This window comes from Pelecanus crispus, chromosome 4, assembly GCF_030463565.1.
Source record: "Pelecanus crispus isolate bPelCri1 chromosome 4, bPelCri1.pri, whole genome shotgun sequence".
NCBI lineage: Eukaryota > Metazoa > Chordata > Aves > Pelecaniformes > Pelecanidae > Pelecanus > Pelecanus crispus.
Genome location: NC_134646.1, coordinates 74,870,940 through 74,898,136, shown reverse-complemented (window position 1 = coordinate 74,898,136; position 27,197 = coordinate 74,870,940). Strand labels below are relative to the sequence as shown.

The 27,197-nt window shown below is 38.3% G+C and overlaps 1 protein-coding gene across 1 annotated transcript in view; it reads right to left on the bottom strand.

The window, feature by feature from the left end:
- Window positions 1-2,312: 2,312 nt before the first annotated feature.
- The window catches only part of SORCS2 (sortilin related VPS10 domain containing receptor 2), a 591,852-nt gene continuing 566,967 nt past the window's right edge, over window positions 2,313-27,197 (bottom strand). Inside the window, exons 20-28 of the mRNA XM_075708979.1 lie at window positions 26,026-26,159; window positions 24,573-24,696; window positions 22,672-22,784; window positions 20,939-21,064; window positions 15,676-15,775; window positions 14,080-14,182; window positions 4,928-5,085; window positions 2,676-2,755; window positions 2,313-2,336 (exon numbers count right to left, since the gene is read on the bottom strand). Coding sequence (XP_075565094.1) covers window positions 2,313-2,336; window positions 2,676-2,755; window positions 4,928-5,085; window positions 14,080-14,182; window positions 15,676-15,775; window positions 20,939-21,064; window positions 22,672-22,784; window positions 24,573-24,696; window positions 26,026-26,159 — 962 coding nt within the window. The remainder of the gene's footprint in view (window positions 2,337-2,675; window positions 2,756-4,927; window positions 5,086-14,079; window positions 14,183-15,675; window positions 15,776-20,938; window positions 21,065-22,671; window positions 22,785-24,572; window positions 24,697-26,025; window positions 26,160-27,197) is intronic.

The window sequence follows — 27,197 nt, the reverse complement described above, 5'->3', positions numbered from 1 at the left end:
TAATCTGCCACTCACCTGCCCTATAGGAATAACCCACTTCAGATGTATTTCATAGGAATAAGTAAGCTGTTTGCAATACTGTTTTCTTCTCTGCTCCAGCTCACTTCCACTACAAAAAGCATAAAAAGAGGAGGGAAAGCCTCTGGTGCAGCAATCCTGAGAGTTTCCAATGCACAGCACATTTTGTATTTGCACTTCTCTTCAAGAAACCCAGACTCAGATATATATGACACTATGGATTTCTGCACAGTCTGGCATACAACAGTCAGCTAGAGCAGTGCTTCTCAGTAAATCACTTTGCATGGCACTCTACAACTAAATAGGCAGAAATTTTAGAACAATTTTTGAAATTATTTTCCTGAGCAGTTTGCAAGCGTTTTTCAGAATCTTCACTTTAATTTTTCCACCTAGTTCCTTACAGTATACTTATAATCTAGATTTTCTTGTGCTTTACACGTACATCCTGTGGGGTTTGTGCGAGCCTACAGTACTACACTGAATTGCTACATCCCAGTCCGTTGCATTTGATGACAATATGCTCTAGGATATCCACAGCTACATGGAAGAATGACTCCAATGCATATGATAATTTTAAGACAGTTCTTTTCTGTCTTACCAGCATTCATTATTTTCTCTTTGTTTATCCAGAAAGATGTAGTTAGCTATCTGTATCCTCCTTAAGCAAGGTGATGTGTGAGTTTGCCACTAGCATCAGTATGACATTCAGTGAGTAAAGAGTTATTTATTCTCTATTGAAGGCAAAAAGTGAAGAGATTATATAGGTTTCTGAGAGAAGCGTCCTAATCCCAGGCAGCTGTGACACATAGGATGCCAGATGTTTAAACTCATCACACCACAGTCTGTTTCCTACACAGCTCCATAAACCACAGGGAAAAGACCAGTGGGGTGTGGATACACCACGATGCCGTTCCCTAGGGGTGCAGAGGTCAGGACTAGGAAACTCTAACCTAACTCACAAAACTGGGATTAGGAAACTCTGACCTGACTCACAAGCTTTTCTGCAGGCAGCTCCTTCGCAAGCCCCACCGTCCTCCCTGCAGAAATGGGGGCCAGCAGTGGTAGGGACCGAGTGACACCCTGTGGTGACGGAGAGGAAATACGAACCCCTGAATCACAGCCCATCCTCCCCCTGGCCCTCAGGATGGCCAAACCAACCCGAGCAGAAAAGGTCAGGTAAGATTTTGCCCACCCCTGCCTGCAAGGTCCAACGGCCAGGGAAAATCCCAAAGAAGGATGCGGGTGGGAAGGGGATGGCGGTGCACTACCCAGTCCTGCCCAGAGGAGAGCTCTGACCTACCTGGCACCTCTGCCCTAATAGGAAATTTTAAAAAAAAACAACCATACAAAGAAAGTGACTTAAAAGAGGTATTTACATTCTGGAAATTTAAAAAGAGACAGGCCACCAGCATGGGGTTTTACAGGATAACTCATCTGGCAGCTGCCATCGTCCTAGAGGTGCTTGCTCAGGAGACAAGAAGAGAGCAACTGAAATGACTGTCTGCAAGTGAAGGCACCTGGTCTGGAAATAGCATCAAGCTGGTATTTTTCTTTCACGCATGGTGGGGTTGGGGGAGATACTGGTGCTGATGGTTTGTCAGGACTTGCTACAATTACAAGAGCATTATCCTATATTATGAGATATCTTCATTAACACTTTACTTCCTTTAATCCGCAGAAGGGCCTAAGCCTAAATTCATTAGATTGTCTCACACATGTTTAAGTTAAGAGTTTGTATCGACTAGGAGTGCATTTGTCTCCTCGCTCAGTCCTCTCCCAGTGCAGAAACACTTGGCCTCCTAAAAAAATGTCATCGTGATCAACCAACCATCTGTTCTGGTCTAGTCGCTTGTGTAAAAATCACCTTTTTGGGCTGAAGAGTCCCAGCCTGCCGCTGAATACCTCAATTAAAAATATAATTAAAAAGTTACAGTCAATCCTTCTAAAAATAAACATAAAGAACTAGAGCATATACAGAAAAGAAATAAGGTGGCATTGAAGGTGCCTAGGGCTACAAATTTGCTACCATAGTTTGAGTTTCAATTGTAACGAGTTCCCAGGCCATAGGGCGAACACAAGACGTATCATCCTTCTCCCTCGGTAACTGATGATAGACGCTTTTTTCCATGGGACTGATAAGAAACCTCCTCTCCACCAGCATTTACGGCCATATTTGCAATTTTGTGACATCACCAGGGAAAAATAAAACGATACAGAGAAGAGTCTTTCGGTTTTTGTGTTCAGCTGTAAATATCAGCTAACCAGGTAACTGTGCATCTCTCTGGAGTTGATGCTCAAAACCACGCCTGAGTGATTGCCTACAAAAATATAGAAACAAAAGGCCAGCATTAGTGTATTTCAGGCACTTCACAATAAATCCCCCTTTTATTGCAGGGACAAGTCAATCGCATAAAGAGAGTGGCTTTATCAAACAACAGGTCAGGTGAAAGTTGGTGCAACAGCTCCATGTACCTACAGCATACTTTTGCGCAAAGCTTTTGCTGATGGTGGTGGATTTGTGGTGAATTCCTAGGGTTTCTATCTGAGTGACAGCATAAGTTGGTTCTCTTTGTGGCTTAAAAAGGTGTAGTTGTCTTGAGGGGTGCAGGTGAGGGAGGAGAATGGAACCTGAGGCGTCCATTCGACATGCCACTGACCTGGGACTGGACACTGACCGGCATCAGCAATAGGGGAACTCTGTAGCTGTTCAAGTTGCCACTTCTCCCAGAAGGAGTCACTGCAAGGTAATGGTGTTGAGGAGTCCCAAGGTGGGGGTTGCGATAAAGTAGGCAACATAAAATATATAGAAAACAAAAAAAGTGGATGGGTGAGTCTGGAAATACTGTACTGCGGAAATTCAAAAGTTACGAGAAGAGAGAGAACAAACAGAAAGCCAGGCCTGTAACTCCCTGCAGTGCATGGAGTGGAGGCTGCTACTGACATCTCCCAACAGGGAGAGGGAAAGCTCACCAGAACTAGAAGGGATCTCCATAGCCATAGGAACCTTCTGCAAATAATGTTGTAAACCAGAATTTAATATAAAGCAGGGATTATAACGTTTCATACTCTAGCCAGATAAAATAGAGGAGTATCATTAACAGGAATATTTTCTTGGCAGTACTGAGCAATACTGGAGCTAGTGGGCAGTATTGCAAGTAACAAAACAGTACAGCGAGCAGAAGTATAGTTTTATGTCTTAAATAAAGCCTTTTTTCTAAAAGCTGTACAGTAGCTGACCAATATGGATGATTATGATCTACAGAAATGAACTCTTTATGCTCCACTGGGAATGCTGCTGGTGTTGACAACCTGGCAGAATCACAAATCACTTCAAGATCTGCATTTGCTAACTGTCTTAAGTTTCCATCAAAACATCATGAGCTTGCACTCTTTAACCCTAATAATGTTCTGCCCAGGTAGAAGTTGGGGGTTTTTTTCCCCTCTGAGTAAGGAGTGCAGTGCAAGTAGAGATTATTTCTGAGTGCGTTACAAATCAGGGTAGCATTTCTTTATTCCAGCATCCCAAGCTGCCTTATATAAATAGGCCATAAGGGATTTTCTACCATTAAAAGAAGTTATGCTTTTGTACATTACTAGAGGTGTTCGAGTGCTCCGCTTTAAGAGGCATGTCTGCAAGGACTTGGTTAGCATTCAGCCTTCTCCTCTAAAGACCCCGGAGATGAGTTGATTAAACAATTTTAACATAGACTTTGTTTTTCCAGGGTTGTTTTTGGAACAAACTCTGGTAAAGTCAGGAGTGCAATCAAGGTCGTCTTGCAAAATCTGAATGAAAACACAGTGACACTCATAGACAAAGGTTGTCAAAGAAAAGATAGAAATACACAAAGCAAAGCAGGAGGCTGGATTCTTCCCTTGTACTCAACGCTAACACCTCCAAGAACCTAGAAGCGGGGCACAGTTCAGCAAATGAAAATAAAGACATCGACAACAAACGATAAAGGTGAAACCCAAGATAAAGAAATCTCTCCTCTGCCAAAGTTCTGTCCTTCCCCAGGCTACCTCTGGTGCAGTTAAAACACATCATCTTCCTTGGGTTCCTGAAGACATTATAGTTGCCTGTTACACCATGAATCTACTGCTACAAATTCCAAAGGCTTTGCCTTATCTGATTTATTTTCACAAAATGTGTAGAAATGGAACTGGGGAGCTTTTTCCATTGTCCTCCGCTTTTCAGACTGTGACCTGAAAGCAGTCTGAACACAATGGTAAATTTTACAAGAAATGAACTTCACAGATCAGCACTCCACGTGTTATTAAAAATAACCACAGGGTGCCAGGATATACACTTCCACCTGACGCTGAAATCATTTGCACTGAGAGAAATTCACAGAAAGTTTCCCTCATGGGTTCCTTATGACCACCCCATGAATACTAGAAAGTTACCAGCTAAATTAGGGAAGACTTATAATACTTTTTATACAGGAATAAATTTAATGTTTCTAATCATGAAAACTTTAAATGCCACTGCAATATGATGGCAAATATAGCAATGGATCTAGATACAATCTATCTGAAATCATGGAAACACTGATTCTACAAATCCTTCTAGCCTAAACTCCATTTTCCACTAATGCAGGGGATTACTGAGTTAATTCAACTGTTACTTATTATATCCTGTTCCACCAAATGTAATTTCTCTCTAAAATTGTCCAAGTAAGTCTCCTGACATTAAACTATCTCCGTACTCATGCTCTACATAGCATGTCATCCATACATCAGCCTGTATCACAAGGAAGCCAAAAGAAGATAACTGAGATAATCCTTTGTCAGTGGTGTACTATTTGCTTCTTCCTGAGACTGAGCGGAATATGAAAAAAGCAAAAATGAAAACAAACATAAATTAAAAATTAATTACTTATGAAAATTTATAAACTAAAAATGAAGTTACCTCTTGCGTTACCTAGTGTTTGAGAGTCCAGATCATCATCAATAAACTCCTCACCCTGGATGATGTTCTGGGTGTCCTCGCTATGATTAACAGGGCTTGTCATCTCCTGCTCTTTTTCGTTGTGCATCTGGGCGTAGACATTTCTGCCTGGCAGTTTCCTAAATCGGACAAGGAGAAAAAGTCTTGTGAAGGAGTTCCTTTGTGTCGCTGGCATCAGAGCAGAGCTTCAGCAGAGCAAAGTCGTTCCAGAATCACAAAACATCACCAATCCCACCCTTCCTTAATTTTGTGTTCACAACCTAAACTTACCAACTCCTTATTCTCAGTCACAGTTTTATGTAACTGCCTTATCACGATGTTCATACCAACGTAATAATTAAGCATCAATTTCTGACTAAGATTGACAGACAATGAACAATACTGAAAAAAAATTACTGAAAAGACAGAAAAACTATTTTAAGAACTTAAGCAATAAAAAGGCCCAACAGGCATTCATTCCTAGTTCCAGGTGTTTTCACAAACATTAAGCTGGGTCACAATCATCATCACATCTCCCTGGTGAGGTGGGCTGACACTGAAGCATCAAAGCACTGAAGCACTCTCACACTCCTTCAGGGTTGAGGAGGAAGAAGCAGGAGAAACCCAGGAGACAGGGAACGGAAAGGGAGCAGAGAGTGAAGAACCAGGAGGCCAGGCCCAGGGGTAAGGAGGTAAACAGGCATCAATAAGGGCAAATAAGACAACAGGGGAGATTGGTGAAGCTAAGCAGGCAGCACTGAAGGAGACAGAGTGTAAAGCTTGGCCTGGGACTACTGGGAACTGCTGAATTAGACAAAACTCTCTATGGCAGACAGCATTTAATTCATTCATTCTGATTTGAATCTAGAAAAACAAAGAGCATGTTATTAAATTACTTTATCAGCTCTAATGAACAATTAGCACCATGGCTGAGACTGGGAGGCTTAAGACTTAGTACTGATAAAGAGTTCTTAACTAGATTAACTTAAATTAGGCTTTGTAAAATCAAAGGGAATAATCAGGGACTTGTAACTTTGCAGCAGCATTTATGGTTTAAACATTTCTCAAGAGCCATACCCTTTGCTGTAGCTGTATTCACCTGCAATCTGCCTGGGCATATAAGGACATCCTTTCCTAGGCTCCAAGCAGACATTTCTGGTTAGGGAGTTGCAGGTTGTGAGCTCCGCTTCCTACACTGCAAGAAGCAGCTTGACAGCTTGATCAGCATGCCAGCAGATCATGGCTGTCAAAGTCTGTGCTTAAACAGAGATTACTGCAATGGGCAGACAACAAGAAGAAAAGAGAAAAAGGGGTTGAACTGCTGAGGTTAAGTTGCAGTTTCTGCTGAGCTCCTTTAGTGAGAAAATAGAAAAAGTGACACTAATTTTTAGGCATCTCTAAAAACGACCATCTTCTGCTCCATATTCTGGCAGCAGTTTGAAAGCTGGATAAAGGCACAGGTTGCTCTGTTTTCTCTAGGCTTTTGAAGATGGCCTGTCTTTACATGTCATTTCAGAAGAAAAGTTCTTTACCAGGTAGCACCATGTTAGTTTGGGATAAAAGTAAACTATTTTGAACAGCACCTTCCATTGTATCAAAGTAAGTAGAACAAATAGAAATTGTTAAAGATGACTGAAGAGGATCTCCTCCCTTTAGTTTGGACTATCCAAGAGATGAATTGCATCCTATATACCTATATATGTACACACACACACATCTGTATAGGTATGCCTATACACACGCACAGACACAATTATACATATACAGAAATCAGGTATTTTATCCCATTATTTATAAGCAGCACAAAGAAAGAAATCTGATTCCTCTTGCTCTTTTCTGTATCTCGGTGAGCATGGAGTAAATAAAGCACTAACCAAATGCAATGGACATGGATGGAAAGAAGATCTGATAGCACAACACTGCTATTATGACCACTTCAACGGGTCCGATGGCTCCTCCAACACATACATACACAAAAAGCTAAGCCCTGCTTCACTCTCCTCCCTTTAATTGGACAAACAAAGCCATGTTGAAAGGGAGAAGGACATTCCTCATTACCAAAACAAATACATTAGGTAATTAATTTTGATTTTTTTCTCTAGGGCCAGTAACTGCAGACTGTTTTTAATGTGTCTGCTAATGAAACCGGTCATGTGGAAAACAATATCCCTCTCAATCAGACCTGCATCAAACCTGTCAAATTGCTCACTTTCAGTCCACTGCCAAATGCGTATGGGAAACAAAACCCAGAAGAATGTCTTTGTAACACATCTGCAAAATTAGCACATATGTTTCTGCAATAATTAGGTGACCTTCTCAAAACTGTATTTCTGACAGATTGTAGAAGCATCAATGGCATTATCAAAATATTTTTGACATAATAAAAATGTTATCCATCTCAAACCCATATGGCACATCAGACCTTTGCAGTTAAGTAAAGGGAGCAGAGCTGCTAGTCTATCTGTTGTCTGCCCAGGCTGAAGGACCTGTCTGAAGACACACCTGGTCAAGGTGTGTCTTTTGGTGTAAATCCTGAGGCTTCAACACACATCTCTAGTAAGACTTACTAGTTAGAGATCACCACAATCACAACACATACTATTAAACTTATTAAGGGGTTCCTGAATGAAGAAGCCTCACAAGTTCACAAATAACCATTAAACGTATTGTTGTTAAGAGCACTTCTTTATGGGTTATGGATAAAAGCAGCAAGCTGTTATTTCTCACTCACCTAAACCTCATGAGCCCAATCCTGCTATGTACAGATCCTTCATGGAAGGTATAAAGTTGAGGTACTCAGTGACTCTTCTGTACTTTCCTTTGCTTCTCACACTTACAGAGGAAAGCATCTTAGATTGTAACACCAAGTATGAATGGAAGGAAGGAGAATATTACAGGTCTGGTGAAGGCATACACTGTAGGCATTTGACCCTTTATACATTATAGAGATCTCTACGTGTTTCATATTGGTTGAGTTTTACAAGGAAGAGATTCAATCAGATTGAAGAAAATGATAGTCCAAGACTTTTCAAGAGGCATTTTTAACACATGTGCCAGATGTTCTGTTCATAAGGGACAACCGCACTGCAGGATGAAACAGGATGTGGATACTGAATCCTTGCTAAAGATGGGCCTGATTCTGGCAATTTTCCAGTCACCACTCGCTGCTTTAAGATGTAGGAAGAAAGCTGCTATCCCTAATTGTACAGAGAGAAAATCTTGTGTACCCTCATGTGCTTTGCTCTTTGTAAGGAAGCAATTTATGTTGAGTCCAATGTAAGTGTTTGAAGTAGGCAGAGCTGAAATGCTTGCGTCTACATAAAAGACTACTGTGAAAACATGACAAGACATGAAATTTGACCCAAGAGATTTATATCAAAAATATGAAAATTGAAAGCACATTTATAAGAACAGAGAAAAAGATTATGCAATAGTTTCTTTTGGGGTTTTACTCTTCAGCTGCAAAATGCATGTGCTTCACATCCATCACTGGAGACAATTACCTCTGCTGAGCAGCACTCCATGGTTTAAATTTTTAGTTCCTTTTGTTTTCTCTGTAGGATTTTATTTCAGTCATGAAGAAATATTCGTGCCTGCTTTGAGGACCATAATAATATGAACTGGAGACTTAATTCTGCACAGAACTACTAATGAACATCACAGCACATGGCTTTCACCAAGCTCTCCAGGTCCCACACCTTTTAGAAGATATTCCAGAAAGTATTTTTTTTCCTCCCTGTATTCACAAATTCTATCTGTTCATATCCAAAACTGTTTGCACTTAAAAATGTTCTGCACTAAGGAACAGCAGGAGGGGGATGAGATATTGATTCCCAGTCATTTAAACTCTCTAGTTTATTTGGCTTTCAATTGCTTCGTTGTGGAGCCAATATTCATTGGCCTTTATGCAACTTCATTCATTTTCCAGAGGCTTGATTAAGATTCTGTTTAGTATAAAAAATAGGAACATATTCACATGGCAAAGGATATGGAATAATGTAGCATTCTCTTGGAACTTAAATAAAACTAACAATAATAATCTATTAAATAGAATACTGTGGTGTTGGCTTTATTATGTTTGGATTAATGTTCGGATGACTGACTTCTTTGTGCTTTAAGGTACTCCTGATTTACTTGCCTCTTTCATTTCAGAAATCTTTTCTACATCCTATTACTTTGATTTCTGAGGAAGTTTTTATGAAATATTATGGATCGTTAAATTAGTGCCTGTTTTTTTATAACTAAACGGCATGGATTGGGACTAAACTTGCTCTCATGGAACATAAAAGTAGTATAAGCAAGGTGGGGAAAAAAGATGGCTTTTCTTCAGAGACTGAAAATGAGATAGTAAGTCAATGAGGCAGAAAGATAACACAGTTCTGCTCCAGATTGTGGAAATGACCCAGGAGGGGGTTCATTTACCAAAAGTGGCACTTGATAGTAGTGGGGAAAAAAGGAATACACACAAAATGGTATAAATTTGGCTGAAGTATATTCACGGCGATTTGTGAAAGTAATGTATGCTGCCTTAAGTACACTGGTGGTAGTTTGCATATAAATTAAAAGATGAAGATTTTCATACTCTTTTAGAGAATCAAATTTGTTACTATTAACCAGGTAAAATAGCTAAGCAGAAAATCCAACTATCTGCTCTGGTTTGACTATTCTAGTATCTTGTAATAGAGAAGTAAAAAATAAGAAAAGGTTGATTTCAGATCTTTCATTAGTAACATGATGATTACATGCAGCTTTGATGTGGCTAAAATATTTTCCTTTTCTCCACTTTGCCTAGAGCAGACAGTGCTATTTGCCTTCTCTATACTGTTGTCCAGGATCCCACACCATAGAAGCTTGCTCTGAAAAGATGAAGAAATCTTTTCTGGATGGCAACTTGAAACCCACAAAAAATATAAACATTGTTTCAAAGGGAATGGAAGAAGTGTTTTTTTACTGAACCAAATTTAGTAAAGATGCTATGGTACAGAAAAAAATATATGCAGGTCCCAGATCTGCATTAAAAAGTAGACCTGATTTCTCAAAAATATTTTCCAGCTGCTTCATATTGTTGTGGTCAAAAGGAGCAGCTGTAGTCCATTTTACCTGGATGCTTAAACAACTGAAGCATACTAGTGAGTATTGTAACATATTGTTTGCTTGAGGCATCGGATGGGTGATTTCCATACCCAGAAAGTAAGACCAAAGAAAAGGCAAATTACGCCCGCCATCCATGTTCGTTGTCTGTATTGCTTCTCGCGCCACAGCCACAGTCAGATTTGGCAGCTGGGGTCTTAGCTCTCGCTCCTCGCTGCCATGCTGAAACTTCCCCTGCAAAAATATCTAAACCAATCTCTGTTCATTTGTGGGATATGACTGGAATTAGTTTTTAAAACCACCAGCATTTATATTTAAAATTTACTTTTCATTTACTGGGTAAAAATAGCCCTAATCTGAATTGCTTACCTACTCTGATCACAAAGGATCAAAAGCCAAGACTTTCTGGCTTTTTCTTTTTTTGTCTAAAGCAGCTAACCACTCTTGGGATGGCCAGGAGTTGCTCAGTGAGCTCTGCGGACTTCAGCACCAGTTTTTTGAGCGCATGTTCCTGGTGAGAAGTGGCTGGATGCACAAATAGGCCATTAGATGAAGTGGCGGGGGCAGGGAGATGAAATGATAAATGCTTGCAATTTTACTGCATATAAGAACGGAGGGCAGCAGTCTTCCTAGTCAGTGTTCAAGTGTTTGGGATTAGGGCATATCAGAACCCATGCAACCTACAGTCCCCTAATCATTAGCTAGACAGTCGTGACAGCTCTGATTATACAGCAGACCCTACAATTTTAGTTTTGATTAGAGTAGTGGGAAATTGTATCATTTTAATCTTTTCTTTTTAATGGGCATTCCTTCAAGAGTGATGAGACAGTGCTGGTTTTTACTATGCATATAACTAATCAGCCAAAATCCCACTACCTCTATATGAATCTGCCTCTTTTTTTCCCCTACCCCCCTACTAAATTAGATAAAATACTCTCTTCATTTTCTGTACATGACGCATCTGACACAGAATCTTATGCAGGATTGTTATTTTTAGGTTACTGCTCTCCTCCAAACTAATTTTGTGAGATTTACTTCTTGCGAGGGACACCAACTTTTAGCGCTGGGTATTGCAGTTTTCAAAAAATTAGAAATTAAACAGGAGCAGCAAGTTTCATCATAGCTGTCGTGATTGCCCTAAAAGATTCATTAAAGAAGAGATATTAGATTAGTCCCTCATGTCTTGTCAACACCATCTTTCATCTCACAATTCTGCCTGACAAAAATTAGTGTAAAATAAGACCCAAGTTCTTATGACATGAACTTCAGAAATAAGCTGGGCAGTTCGGGCAGGTTTCTCCATTTTCTATTGAAGCTGTACTATGGTCTATGCAGAAGTCCACCGTTTTCTCTTTACTTTTCATCACAAGTCCTGAGCAGTGCCTCTGCTCATTGCAAATGGATAAAATGCTCTCATGTATGAAGCTGTAACCTCCCTGGCAATCCAGTCACCATCTTATCTGCAAGCCAGTCTTTCCAGGTATCAACCTTAAGCAAAGAACTGGCAGCAGAGAGAGAGAGAGAATTGTCCAAGGCATGTCCATGCAATCTTTTGCAGACCACCTGCTTTGCCGGTGTCTCAATGCCAAATGTAACTCCTGTAGACCCAGTTAGCGTAGTGGTAAAATTAAGATTAATAAACATTTATCTGACTTGGGGAAAAAAGGAGTTTTAACCCTTTTCTGAAGGGAGTATCTGACTATCATCTTACATAAATGAAAGGAAAGCACCACTAAATGTCCTCCATCTCCACCTTGATTTTATGAATCATACATAAAAATTATGGACAGTATTAACATTTCAACACCTTATACATGTCTGTAATTTCTATGTGGAAATAATTCATATTTATATTTGCATGTGTTGTCTGAGTTACCATATGGCCCAGTAAGTGTTATTTTGCTGAAATCATCTCCTAAAATTGAACAACTTTTGTTGCCTACAGCATTCTTTCAGCAAATTAATTTTTAATATACAGGCATATAATATTGACAAGCTGCCTTTGTGTATTACAACCTGCAACCTTTATATCTGTAAAGGACGCTCAGATTCATAGCCTTAGTCCCTATGGAACAGTTTGTACACTTACATACTAACTGTACTGACTTTAAAGGGACTATACTCACAAGTAAGTACTCCATGGGGATCCAGCAATTCACCATCTGTCTTAAAAAAAGTCTTTCCTGTGTTTATAAAGGGCTTAAAGATTTGGGTGGGAGAGGAGTTCACAGGGACCACATGGGGGAAAAAATGATTTTTCAAACGTAGCACCGATTAGGCGCTCAATATTCTTTGAAAATCAAATTGCAAATGAAGGATGCAACCAAAAAAACCTGTCATCCTGGCAAACCTTAGCAGGAATATTTAAAAATAATTCTGTCAAATATCTCAGAAACAGATATGATATGGACTAAAATTGAATACTACTGCATGGTCATTCATCAATGCCAACAGCAGTTTTCAGGCTACTGAGAAACATTTGAATATATCTCACAATTGTCCCCACTCACACCTAAATTAAACCCCCACAAAATTTAAATGCAAATGATTTTCACAAATTATATACAGAAGCGTGAGAGACATTAAAGCTTGCAATTTGCAAATTGTACTATAGTTTCCTCCTTAATAAAAACTCTATTTATAAAGCAATGATTCTTTGGGCATTTTAGAAAGAACTCAAGGAAAATAATTTTTTTCTTCCTTTCTTTAATATTTTATACTTCTTTTGCCATGCAGTAATTGTGTCTGTTATTTAATTGCTCTCATTTAAGAGCTAATAAAAGACATAAATCATACAGCTTTCGAAAGGTATCACAAGCAAGTTTTATGATCCCACACTACAAACAGCAAACGCTCCATGTATTGCTACTGAAATAATGTAATTACATCACATCAACCATTTTTATGCTTTTCCTTGCTGCAGGCACCTAAACTAGCAAAATGGATTTTTATTCAGTTGGAGACAGTTTGATACAGCATTCTGTGCTTTGTCCTTTAGAGCAATCAGCCACTACGAGCTCTGAGAAACTTAGGTGCTGCAGTGAGAAAATGAAGAGATTCTTGGAAAAAAGGGGTTTTCTCTATTGACTTAAAAACTCTTTATCTAAACAAACTCTTACTTAAATGCTATCTACGCCTATTGCTATCACAAACTCGTTGCCACACCCATTTGTATCACCTTATATTTATTTCAAATAAAAATCAATCTTTAAAAAAATGAGACAAATCAACAGGAATCCTCACTGAGTAAAGACATGAGGATTTTATGATGATGAAGGCTTGTTTCCAGTATGCTCGAACCCAAATAGCTTCTAAATGCCCCAGAGATACAAAATACCAAGAGCACAGCCAATGATAACACAGACTCATGAAAAAGAACAAAATTCTTTAAACTGCAGAGAACCCTAGTAGCTCTGATTAAAATCAATTGCGGACTAAAGATATATTAGACTGCCAAAGGCTGGCATGACATCCCTTGTCAATTTTTAGAATATGTCTCGCATAAAGGCCACTTCCAGAATTATTTCTCCCCTCAACACACTCTAGTGTCAAATTAACGCTAATCTATTTCCATCAGTCATTCTACGTGGCATTGCCCCAGCAATTAAAACGTAATGTGTGCAAAGAAAAACTCTAGAGCACTACGCGTTTTGATAAAACTACTTTTTTAAGCAAATCAGCATTGCAGATGCACTCTTTGTCCCAATAGCTTCAGTTTATTCATAACTGTTAGGAGTAATGAGGTAGGAATTAATCAGGAATAATATTTAGGTAAGCTCTGTTCCTTGAGGATATTAATTAGACAAGCTGCACAAACTCTCCACAGTTCCCATATTACTGCTATTTATTGTGGAGCACAGCAAGTGAAAGCAAGCATCAGTGCAGTACCTTGATGTCTGAAAAGTTCAGAAAAACACAGTTTTCAAAGTGGTGGACTTTTTGCAATTCTTCAATCTCCTTTTCAAGTAACAAACTCAGCTTTGCTGATCTGTGGATAAGCCTAATTCTTAAAATGTATATGTTGTTGATTAAGGTTTACTTGCCTTTTGAACTTGTAGAGGATGAAAGCCCCAACTGCAACTAGACAGATAACAAAGAGAACCACAATAGCCCAGTAGCCACTGCCTCCTCCAATTCTCCGAGAGTCTGAAATATGAAATAAAAGAACAGCTTAGCACATCCTCTTTCAGATCAGTCATTCTTGGGCTTTCTTTTCTATCTAATTGCCAGGTGAAAAACATTTGTTGTTATTTGTGTAACCTCCTCTTTTCACTCCATCTGTAGCCTCTTCAAAAAGGCAGCAAATCAAAATTAATTGATGACTTGTGACTGAAGGACAGAGGATCAACAACAGCAACAACAAAAGCCCAACCAAAAACCAAAACGCTGAAGATTTAATTATTTGCATACTCAGTGTGTTTTTTTTCTGGGAATCTAAAGTTATCATAGGAAATGATCACATACCCTAAGTACATGCGTTGCAAAAGCAGGGCTGTATTAATTTCACAGATGGAGACACTAAGGCTCTGAACAAAAAAATTAACTCATCAAAGTCATACATTAGTAAAGGCTGGAATGAACATGGGCTTCTTTCAATCCCAGCCTTTTGTGCTGGCTAACGCATGTTAGCCCTTTAAACCAGATGCGGTACCACAGTGAGACTGTAGCACGGCTCTGCAGTAGAGACTAGATAAAAGAGCTTTGTCTTCTACAGAGAGCTGACAGATAAAATATCACACCAGTATTTACATAAACTGATTGCGGTCAGCTAAGCTGTTCTCCCACAGCACATTGAAATAAGAAAGAAGGATAAATTATGGGATATGATACACAAATAAAAAATACAGGACATTCTAATACAAGGTTTGTGTCAAAACTGAACTTTCTGCTTAAAACATCATTTTAACAATCTCCATTCAAAACACACACGCATGTATGCACACATACTCTCTTCAACCAGTTTCCAGGTACAGAGTGAATCCAGAGATGCAGGAAATGCATGCAGAAAACCTGTTCTCATTTGTTTTAAAAACAGAAAAAAAGCATGTAATTTATCCCAGGACAGGATGAGAAATGTGGAAACCCTACAGCAAGCTTCACGTCAGTTGATTTGACCATCAGAGACACAAGGCAGAGATGCAAGGCCATGTCCCAGACCCCTGCAGTTATATCTGGCTGAAGTAAAGCAGCTCTGCTTTCTCTGCAGCCAGTGCAGCCAAAGTGCTTCACCAGATGGTTTTTTTGAAGCCTGGTTGGCACTTCCTTCAGGGCACTGTTTAGTATAATATAGGTATTTAGTTAATGTCACGGTTACATAGAAAAAAGCAAGAAACTTCTGATACAAATCATGAGGTATGATAAAATGGAAATAGGTAAGAAATATTTATTTCGTGGTGATTGTAAACAAGTACCAAATGAAAACACATCCATATATACTTGTGTGTGTGTATGTATATATATATTTACATACACATATACACACATATACGTGTATCTATATGTAACAAGTACCAAATAAGCACATATGCATGTGTGTATATGTACATATACATAGATATGAAGATTTTTCTCCTTAACTTATCAGAACTCAGACAAGCATCCAAAGGTTGGTTTGTTAGGAGCTTTGTTTATATATTTACCTGAACCGGAGTCAGCTAAAGTCACTAAGACCCAGTATCCTCCCCTCAGAAAGAAACTGATGTTGTGTGCATTCAAGGCCTGCTTTATAGCCGCTATTCTCTGAAAATACAACAGAGAGAATGTCAGACGTCTCGCACTCTGTTCCACTTTGAGACACTCAATGGTCTAAAAAGGAAAACCTCTGGTTCATTAAATGGTGAGAAACTCAGAAAGCATTTGTCAACGATGAGCTGAAATCTTAAAGAAATTCCAGGTTTAAAAATCATGCAAAACTCCACAAGCCGTAAAAGCTGAAAATGTCAAAATTTTATAGCCAAATCTTTCTTTCTGCTTACCAAACCCTTTAACCAATATGTGACAGACAGCATGTCATTTGCACACGCTATTGGGTTTACCTGGGTCATAACTCACACAATGCATAATCCATATTAAAAACTCTCAATTTTTCTAACCTTTCAGAACAAAACCTGTGATATCACTTTAGATTTCTTGCTTTGAAAAGTAACTGCTTTTTGATAATGAACTGCATGTCATAATTTACCTCACCTCCTTACCTATAATGGGATGGGTTCCATTTATACCTAATTTTTAACAATACTCTGTAGAAATATATAAATCCATCCATGTGGAAAAAATCAGGATTCCTCCTATTTTTCCCCAGTGCATAGAGCATAGTAAAATATGGTCTCTCACATTTTTATGGAGCAGAACCATTAAATATACCATCATATCCTAACCCCAGATGACAAATTGTCTAAATTTTCCCTTCTACTTGCTTGTGTCTTCAGCACGGGTAATTTTCTAAAAGATCAAAGCTAGTTTTATACTCCATGCCTTGTAATTTAGGACATGACTTCCCACAGGATGCCAAATTAGAAATATGCTTTAAATCCATGAAACCTTCACGAGCAACTCCTTTTATGATATTATCAATTACAGTGTTCATCTTTGACAAGCCTTTGCAGTATAATAAATAGAAATCCCTGTAGCCTTTCTCATGTTATGGACAGAGACTACGCAAAAGTTCAAATTCAAATATCCTCACTCATATTGAGAAATATCTAACTTCTGAAGCCATTCCACTGACTTTATTACTTTTTTGGGGGGAGGGGAATGACTCAACATAAGGGTGATGTGAGCATGGCCTCAGTTATTTTACAGGACAACTACTCCAGATAGCTCCTAAGTATTTATCTTTTTGCCCAAAGTCTGAAGAGAGAATGGATATGATAACTATATTGCTTGGCAGCCTTTAAAAGTGATGTTGGCACCCCTGAAATAGATTTACTTAGTCTCAGTCCAGGTTCATTCACGTGTTCATGGTATACAAGAGGGACCACTACTTTAGGCCAATCTGACTTTCAGCTAGTAAATGAAATTACTGAGCCCCACAACTTTGGATACATCATATTTTCCTGGCAGGTGTTTGAAGAATTCAACATTTGCTCTGGTTGTTGCTTAAGTGACTAATACTTGTTTGCTATTTCTCTCCCCACCCCTGACTTCCCAGCCAAGCCTATACGAACTACACTTCCACAGGTCAAAAATTTGAATCTGATGTGAATCCAGCCAAAGATTCTGGCTTATTTCTTTCACTGTTAGATTGATGGTTGTTTCAGTACTCAAGGGGTTTTTCTTCTGCCCCAAGGTATTTATTGAGCAGAGTGCTGCCACCTCTCCAACTGTTTAAAAAACAAAGGCAGTGTTTGGAGCTTCTCTCTAGACTCTCTAAGTTAAGGTTCTTATACCAGCATTTGAATTTTCTATCTTCTTTTAATACATCTTTTCCAATGATAATATTTGAACATGTGAACACAATGGTTCCTGCACTGTGGTATAAGAATGTAAAAATAACGACACTTTTCAAACTCTTACCCACTTACTTATGCATAGAATCATAGAATCGTTTAGGTTGGAAAAGACCTTTAAGATCATCCAGTCCAACCATTAACCTACACTACCAAGTCCACACCAAACCAATCAAGGGTAGACTAGACTAAACCATGTCCCAAAGTGCCACATCTACCCGTTTTTTGAACGCTTCCAGGGATGGGGACTCCACCACCTCTCTGGGCAGCCTGTTCCAATGCTTGACTACCCTTTCCGTGAAGAAATTTTTCCTAATATCCAATCTAAACCTCCCCTGGTGCAGCTTGAGCCCATTTCCTCTTGTCCTATTGCTAGCTACTTGGGAGAAGAGACCAACACCCACCTCACTACAGCCTCCTTTCAGGTAGTTGTAGAGAGCAATAAGGTCTCCCCTCAGCCTCCTCTTCTCCAGACTAAACAACCCCAGTTCCCTCAGCCGCTCCTCATAAGGCCTGTGCTCCAGACCCTTCACCAGCAGCTGGGGGTCTGACTTGCCCTTCTTGCCAAAGCAACTCACTGGCAATTTTCATGTATTATTTTGTCTAGATAGGGCCCTAAATCTTCCTCAGAGCCACTGCTTTCCAGGCTATAGTTTAAATGAACTTTAATTGACTCTTTCAACTGGACTCATCCCACCTGACATTAGATATGTAACAGATGTGCATAAATTAAGCGACCAAGATTTCCTCTGGAGTCAATGATTAGAATGAAATACTTTTGAAATTGCTGTGTTCTTAAAACCAGGTTAAATCACACTCAGCTTTTATTTCTGCATGCATAAATTTGAAAGAAAAAGGGTTTTTGTCAGAATGGAACCAAACTTCAGAATTATCCAAAGGCCTCTTACTACTACACTGCCAACTTATCATCTTTGTTATTGCTGGCTACTTTTACCAGTAATGACTCTATTCTAGATCACTAACTTAATAAATAGCATCACATCACACTTCACGTAAAATACCAATAGAAACTCCACATAGTAGGTATTCTCTTGCTGACCAAGAAATTATTGCCTTTAATGATCCTTCTGAAGTCACATAATATCCCAAATCTAAAAGGTTTTCATCCAAGAACAAATAGGGTCTCTTTAAGTGAAGACATTTCATAACCGTGTCTAAGTTAAGGATTTCAGGGACATCTCCTCCAAATGTGCAGAAAACTTTCTGTGTTGGTGAGTCCTTGCAATAGTGTCACAACACTGACTTTGAGGACTAGCACTTAGCAGCATGATAAAGCACATCCTTCCAGTGAAACATGATGAAGACCTTCAAGATTCTCTTCTGGTAACAGAAGAGAATGCAACAAATCTTTAAACAAGCGATACCATGAGTATTTTCCAGTTGACTTAAGCAGTTACTGCTTCTAAGTTTATTTACATAGGGTATATTTTCAGGATATTTCTCAAGTTAGAATGGATCCTGATACAACACATATTTTATCAAAATTTGTGCCATTTAATTCTAAATCAACAAATTTATAAGGACATATCAATAGCTAAAGTAGTGTCTCAGGAATAACATGAAATTAGAAATTTAGGCAGCTGGCACTAGAAGACTGGCTCTACAGTATTGTACTCTATAAAGCAATCAGCGTTGAAATGTGATACTAGCATACCTGATTTTTTATCATTGGACAGCATAGGTCGCTGTGATTGCTCCTGTCTCCATTATTCCTGCTCCAACCAAACGCAAGTTGTACCATATTTGGTATTTCCACACATATAATCCCCAGCGACCACTGGTCTGACCTGGTCCATCCTAACAATGTCAGAAATATATATCTATTCTCCAGAGTATACAATTACTTTCACCTTTCAGTGCTCCTCTAGTTTCCAAAAACCTTTGCAAGGTCTTACTGGAGGACTACTTATTACAGAAACTGTGCCCTGCTAAACTACTGTAATTTCCCCATAGCCCCACTGAACAGAAGTTTTCCCAAATCATTTGCAACATGTGATTTTTCTTCTTTATGCTTTGGAGTAACTCACAAAGTATTTCATATACAAACATGATAAAAACCTTGAGACAGCATTGATTATAATCGATGATATTCTTTAAGCTGCCTCGAAGCACAGCACTAATGTAGCAGTTGAGATTTAAAGGGAACTAATATGCATAACACTTTGCACCAAAGTAAAATGTTTGCACAACCAAAGAATCTATCACCATCAGTTGCCTTAAATTATTAAAGACGTCCATTCCATATATGCTTGGAATATAGAGAAAGAACTTCCTTTAGAAGCTGCACCTTGCTTCTTCAAGAAGTGGAAAGTTGCAAATAATTTTGAAGCGGTAATACTCACCTGGCTGAAAGCCATAGTTCATGAATGGCTCTCTACTACAGAAACAACCTACTAAAATTAACCGTTTCCTGCAACATAATCAGGATTTCAGACTCCCAGGAATTTCCACTGTGATTACACAGGGACAGCAGTAAGGGTTTGGGGTTGCCACAATGCAGAAAATTTTGTGCATTGACACTGTACTCTGTGCATTTTAACGTAAGACACCTGCTCAAATACTTGGACAACATCAACATACTCCTTTGGACATTCCAAAGTGTACCACATCAATTCCAAACACAATCTACTGGCTTTGTGTTAACATGAAGAGCTTCATCTTACCTACTTCTCCAGCTCTTTGGATACTGTGACCTTGTCTCAGAAAGTTGTAAAATGCCCTTTAGAATTAATGATACCTTACATTGGGATTCTTTGTAGCTGGCAGGACTTGAACTGCAAGATATGGGCACAGTGTTGGGATTTGTTCCTTCTCTATCTCAGCAAAAGGTCGAATATCATAAATTGTGCCAGTCCTCTGATTTTCAACTGGCATAAGGTCTTTTATTATGGAAGAAATATGGCTTGGAAGTAAGTAGGGAGAAACTAATGCCTGATTTACATTGTTCACTATATTTGTTTCTTGCCAATTGAAAAGGACATTTGCTCATAAAGGCAGAAACTACCTACTTGATGCCTTTTACATTATAAGTCAATTATTAAGGTTCTGTTTCTGTTTGACCTGAAATCTAATTTGCTTCTGAAGACAGTGCAGAGACAGAAATATCAGTGTTCTAAATACACTCTTTGTTCTACTGGATCTTCACAGACTAACATGCCGTCATTGTTGTTTCTGTTTAAAAAACAGATCAGTATTAGTTATTCTTGAGAAATACACCAGTACCAGTAAGCACTAGATTATGCTGGTTCATACACTGTCAAACACAGCAGTCATAGCTGTTGCTGGCTTTTACATGTCTCTTGTCAGAGGGGAGTGAGATCTTTACATAGTTAGGGGGCACTTTTTAATTTCACGTAAAGACAATGAGAGTACAGCCACTGATTGCAGAACAGGATGAAGACTGTCATAATAAGACATACATTGCTCTGGTTACCTTATCACTAGTTACACTTCTCTTCCTTTTTGGTTGGTTTGCTGGTAGTAGCACATGCAAGTCAGCTGTTGTGGGCAGACCAGGTTTCACGACTGTCATGAGTGTTTCTTCGGGTATATTGGTGTCCTGTGAAGACAAAGGCATATGGCAAATTATAGAACAGCATGCTTTATATTTTACATACGTAACTCTACATGTGTCTTTTAGTCTTTGGTGTTCAGATCCTTAATATTTGGAGAGGATTCCACCAGAAGCTAAAACATGAACAAAGCCAAACATAAATTAACTGAAATATGTTTGAAGATTGGAAGAGCTAAGCTTTGTTATCACGTAAAAGAGATTTAGTGGCATCATGGAAAGAAGCAAAATGAAGTATGCAGTTTTAGCAAAACTCTGCAATGGCTGTGCACTTCTAGGGTAACATAAAAAAATTCCTAAGTGATTTAGGATCCTTTGTGGGCCATTCAGACACTTAGTAGACTTAGAAGGGCATATTCATTACAGCTAACTTTAGCTTAGGGAGGCTACTTTCCCATCTGTGCTTAATGGACAGAGAGAAGTCTTCCATGGTGAGACGAAGAGCACCTAGGTTCAGTTCCTGAAATTGTTATGAATACCTGCAGCCCCCACTGAAAGTGCATTCCTTTTCAAAATAGTTCATGCAAATTTTCCTTTTAGTCCCAGATTCCTCCCTGTGTTGTATAATACAGCCACACAATTCTAATGACAACACCCTGGACACTTCCTGCAGCCTTCCTTTCCCAAACAGATTCCAAAATTCCATTAAATTGTTCATATTCTTTTGCAAATGATTTAGTAATTACTAAAATGCAAGGGAAATTTTATAAGGGATTAAAACATTTGTCTGACTGACACTGGTTATGGAATGGGTTTAAGTTGAGAAAAGTGGGAATTTACTTTAACATTTGATGTGAACCTTAAAAAAAAGGCACGAAAAAGTATAAAGTCAAAATTCCAGAACCTGATTTGCACTACTGTAAATCCAGGAAAAGTCAAGTGATTTCAGACACAAACATTTTCAAAACATTCTCAACCTACACCTCAGTGCTATTGTCCTCACAAAAAGTCAGTGTGTGCACACTCGGCTGCTGGCAGTGTGCGTACCTGAAGAGCACAGCTCTAGAGCTCACAGTTTTTATGGGGTGCTTTTACTTATCTCAGGGAACTGCTGCATGGCTTTGTACTTGATTTAACCTACAGGATTCAACTGCTCCCAATCCACATTTCTTTCGCTAATATGATCTAAAAAACCAGCTGTACGAACTGTTTGCCTATATATCATATATACTTCTTGAAGTTACACAACTGACATTGTAAATTTTTTCTTTCCACTTTGTTTTTACACAAAGCCTATGTCTTTTATATTACACAGCATCCTTTGCTTAACTTCTAAATATATCACATTTAAGCTACTCTTCCTGTTTTGGAGTCAGCAGTACTTGCCAATACGTCTATCCCTAATCCCAGACAGCAATATTTAGCATTAATTGCCAATTAGGCTGCGTTAGCCCTAAACTTTCTATGTTACAATATCATCGTCTACAGCCTGCACGTAAAAGTGACACTAGGCTCAAACCTGTTTGAAATGTGGCTCATGAGGTTCACTTTATTATTTTGCTCTGCCTCCTTTTTTCTAAATGAGAAGGCATTAACTTAACCTTCAAGCTTTACGACTGGCGAGGGAACATTTTACGAGCGATCTGAAAGAGCACCTTTGCAAGAAGTCGTGTTACTACCCGCCCTATGTCTTGCCTCCACTCTGGTATGTCGGGGTTGTACATGTCCAGGTGCTTAGTAAACTTCAGAGGAAGGACATGAAAATGATCTAGAAAAACAAAAATAAACATTTTTCAACAAGTAACAAACCAGGTTGTAAAAACAATTTTGCAGAAATAAAAGCTGAAAATACATATTTGGCATTATTTGCTGTGCAGCACTGCGGTATCTAGGAACCCCACTGCTCTGTGCTGTGTACTCTTGCACGGAGCAAGAGTACACTCCTGTCAGACACTCAATTTCTTTCTATATTTTCATCAACATCATCAAATTTGTGCCTAAAGATAAAAAAGCAGGAAGAAAAAAAATAAACAAAGAAGATTTACATATGTGCTCTGGGGTCATAACCTTCCCAATAATTTTTCCTTAGGACAATACACCACACAGACATGGTTAGTTTCTTTTATTTGTAATGGGAATGCGCCAATGGATTTTATTCTCACTGAATCATAAACATGTGTTTTTTGCCCATTACATGTTCCCGTTTTTCATGTAAAATGAATACTTTATGTATTCCATCAACTAGCTATGAAAATAAGAACAGAAATTATATACCAAAGGCTAACTACTGCCCTCTTCAAAAAAATACAAACAAGGTACACCCACAACATTTCTCTGGATGTCGTCCAAAATATCTGAAATACCAGAAATGGGCTGTTTCTCAGTAAACAGTCTCTAAAATCTTCCCTTTCTCAATATAGGCTCCTTGGATGAGCACCTGGGGAACTTAATGCAAAGCAGAGAAAGAGATGCTCTAGAATGCACGAGTTAAACCTGGCCTTCCCAATGCTTCCGAAATAATTGTATTTGAATGTGGTTTTCTTTTCCAGAGGTTTCTTTATTTCCTCCATGACCAGTACTTTCCTGCTCTTGGCTATCAGGACTGGCCAACACTAAGAGCAGAAGCAGTGTTTGAAAGCTGAAGTCATTGATCTAGTCACACTAAGACGGGTTATACTTCTGAAGATTTCTAAAAAATTGGATGCACTTCTAAGTGGTAGCATAAACGTTAAATCCATTTATCTTAGCAAAGGAGAAGGTTCTTAAAAGCTGCATTTAGCATGAGTGTGGTTTTAACCTTTATTTTAAATTAATAAGTATACTAAAAGCAAAAGTAACAGAATCTTCTTCAGACAACAGAGATGTATCATGTTGTGTATTTCATGATATCTGAAGGCTTTTAGCTCTACATTAAAAAGAAGCTTTTTCACTTATCACAATTCCCATATGTGACAGCACAAATACAAATTTAAATAATTCGTCAGCACTACATTTTTCACAGTATATTATGCCTTGTTACCACATTGTAAGACACAGCAAAACACATGAGGGCACAATGTGAAAGAAGAGTTGAAGGGTTATTCAATAATTACAGTGGAGCTACACTTGAACCAAACTCTCAGATAAACATCAAAGGAACAGTGATATATTGTGATAAAAGGCAATTATTTCACACAGTTTTTAATGCTGAGAGTATATACACTTTTTTCCAGAGGTTTTTAAACTACTTTATTTAGAAATTCTAAGAAATTCTCTAGTCATAGGCCAAAACACTACTTAAACACTATTGTTACATATAACCTTTGGAAACCATAGTAACATTTAAAATAAGCAAAGGAAACAAAACATTTCAGATTAAACCCTTCCATACAATCACACTGTTCAACTTCACGGAGCTACCTAGTGACAGCTCATCCCTCTAATTTTAACAATTAAATGTGGTATTAGACATAATTTTACAACAGGTTCAGTTGTGTCAGGGCTGGTTTAAGAGGTATAAGAAACAAGTACACATGAAACAAACAAACAAAAAAAATTAACAAGAGTAATGTCTCACCAAAAACGCGGACAACTTTTGAGTCCTGAAGCATGGAGCTCCCACAGGAAGCCTGCACTGTAACTCTGACGTCACCTGTCTCAGCAAACTTTGTCACCAGAAAATTGTCCAATGTAAGGAGTGGCTTTAAAAAAACAAGAGAAGCTGAAAACAGAATTTCAGCAAGAACCACAAGAACAGTGTCTGAACATACCATCACTAAAAATATTAGCAAAAAAGGTTTCACATCAATTATTCAATTAATCAACATTTTATCAAATTGTTCAATTGCAATTTTCAATACAGGATGCTTCTTTCCCTACATAGAATGTTTATAAACAGAATAGCTGCCAGATGGGACAATCATTTGTTTTAGAATAATTGGTAGAGTATTACGTTTTCATTCAGATCCCACTGAAATAAACAGGCTCACAAATCTCTGTAAGATCATACATAGCAAGCCCTTTGCCTCAAAATATGTGGGGTATAGCCAAGGTCAAAAGGATTAATTCTGTCAACTTAGAGCATGGACCCATGGAAGTGCATCAGCCCACCATAACCTCCAAGGTGGAACGAGACACTATGTTACCACATCTGTATGAGTTACAAAACCGTTCACAAGACTACATCAATCTGCAGTGCCTGTTCCAGCAATGGCAAAGTCAATAATAATGAAAAGGTACAGGCTGGAATTATGGTAGACAGCACATTTACAAGAAGAAAGTTCATTACACTTATCTGAAGCATTCCTCTGTCATACTTAGTCTCCCTCATAAAGAAAATATTTTACTTATCTGTTACTGAAAGAATTACTTTAAAAGATATTAACCCAGTTCAACAAGAAATATTCCCAATAGAAATACTTGGATATTTATTGCTCTAGGATATGTTTATCTAGACTTTCTATCCCCAAATGAATATCACTAGATTGTTTGAGTGCTTTCACTGTTTTGACATCCTTTTAGATATCCCAGTTATTTTTGATATGCCAGTTTATTTTAGACTCCCAGAAAATATTTATCTATACAATGAATAGATATCTTTTTCTGTACACCACTTAAATTTACAGTACTCATATTATCAACATGGAAGTGCGTAAACCCAAGTTTCATCATTCACCAATGCTCTGATCCCAAATGCATCCCCCTCCACAGGTTTTTTTCCAAAGGAAATTAAACAGAATAAATTGTCGTTCCCCCCAAAAGAAAATGATTTAGAAATTTAAACCAATTCTAGAAGAGAAATTTGCATTTCCATATAAGTAGCAATAAAGGGAAATTAACACTTTAAATGTATGTGATAAAACAAGGGAAGTTAGATACTGCTTGCCACTAGATATAACTGGCTATTTGGAATGAAAGATAGTCTAAAAGAAGTCATGCAACATGGTCGTATTTCTATTAAAGTAAAAGGTGTCACTCAACCTTTATTGGAAAGAGATTGAAAATAATCTCAGTCAAAACCATTCATGTACCTGAAGAGTGTTTCCTATCCACCAGTAGAAGACTGTCAAATTGGGGTTCTTCGGCAGTATGATGGCTGTCAGATTCACCTCCTGGTTTCTCCCAACAACTGGAACCACTTCTAAATTTAAAGCCTGCAGTGGAGCTGAACAAAGTTCCCAAAATATAATTGAACAAGAATCCATCAATTTATTAATGCCTCTTTGCCCAAAAGCCTCTCACCTGCACACCATAAGGTCCTCAATTTATTTTTCCCTCCCTCCTGCTTTTACATCTGTGTTGAAAGCTGCAGGCATAATTAGAAGGACCTCATTTCAACCAAAAAAAACCCCCCAAAACCCACAAACAAAATCCTAGAGCAATGTGATGACCAAAATGCACCTCTCTGATGCACTTTTTTTGGGTGGATGTCCAATTCTAGAAAACATAAGTAAATATCCTAGTTAAAAAGTGGAAAAGGCAATCTCAGCTTTTTTTTTTTTTTTAAAGTAATAAAAGCTCAAATGAATAGAAATCTAACAAATCTCAAACTGCTATGGAAAAAACAGAAAACTGAAAAAGAATGTTGCTGATTACTCATTTTCATTATAAAATATCAGCTGTTAGGCTCACACCACATAAACTCTCATTAATGCATGCTTTAAAATAGATGTGTACGTCAGGGGAGCATTTATTTGCAAATCAAAATAGATAAACTCTGTACTCCAAAATGTGCCTTAAAGTAAGTTTTTTTCCTTTCTGAACTTTTGCCTACGAAGGCTGTAAACATTACTATTTGTATAAAAGAAATGCACCATTACAATGATTTTATCTGCTTCTTAATGTTGTGTTTTGCTTCATAGTACAATAACTTCACTGAAAGAAAATCTTTCCCTCAGAGGTTTCCGAGGTTTCATTTCAGTGCAAACTTAAAGGTAACTAAAACCGGTCCAGTCTTTCTCTTACTCTCTTTCATGAAAGGAATCATTGCGCATTCACTTCTAATACACTTTGACTAAACTGATTGAACTTCTCTGAGAGCAAGTTGTCCAAGCTGTGCACAACCTCCTTTTCGACCTCACTTCAACCAGCCCACATGCTGCTTCATCTGAATGTAAGGCTCTACTTTCATTCTGCATTTTCTCCGACAACACTTTAACCACATATGTGAATTCAAGACACATTGGGTGCTTAAACAAATGGT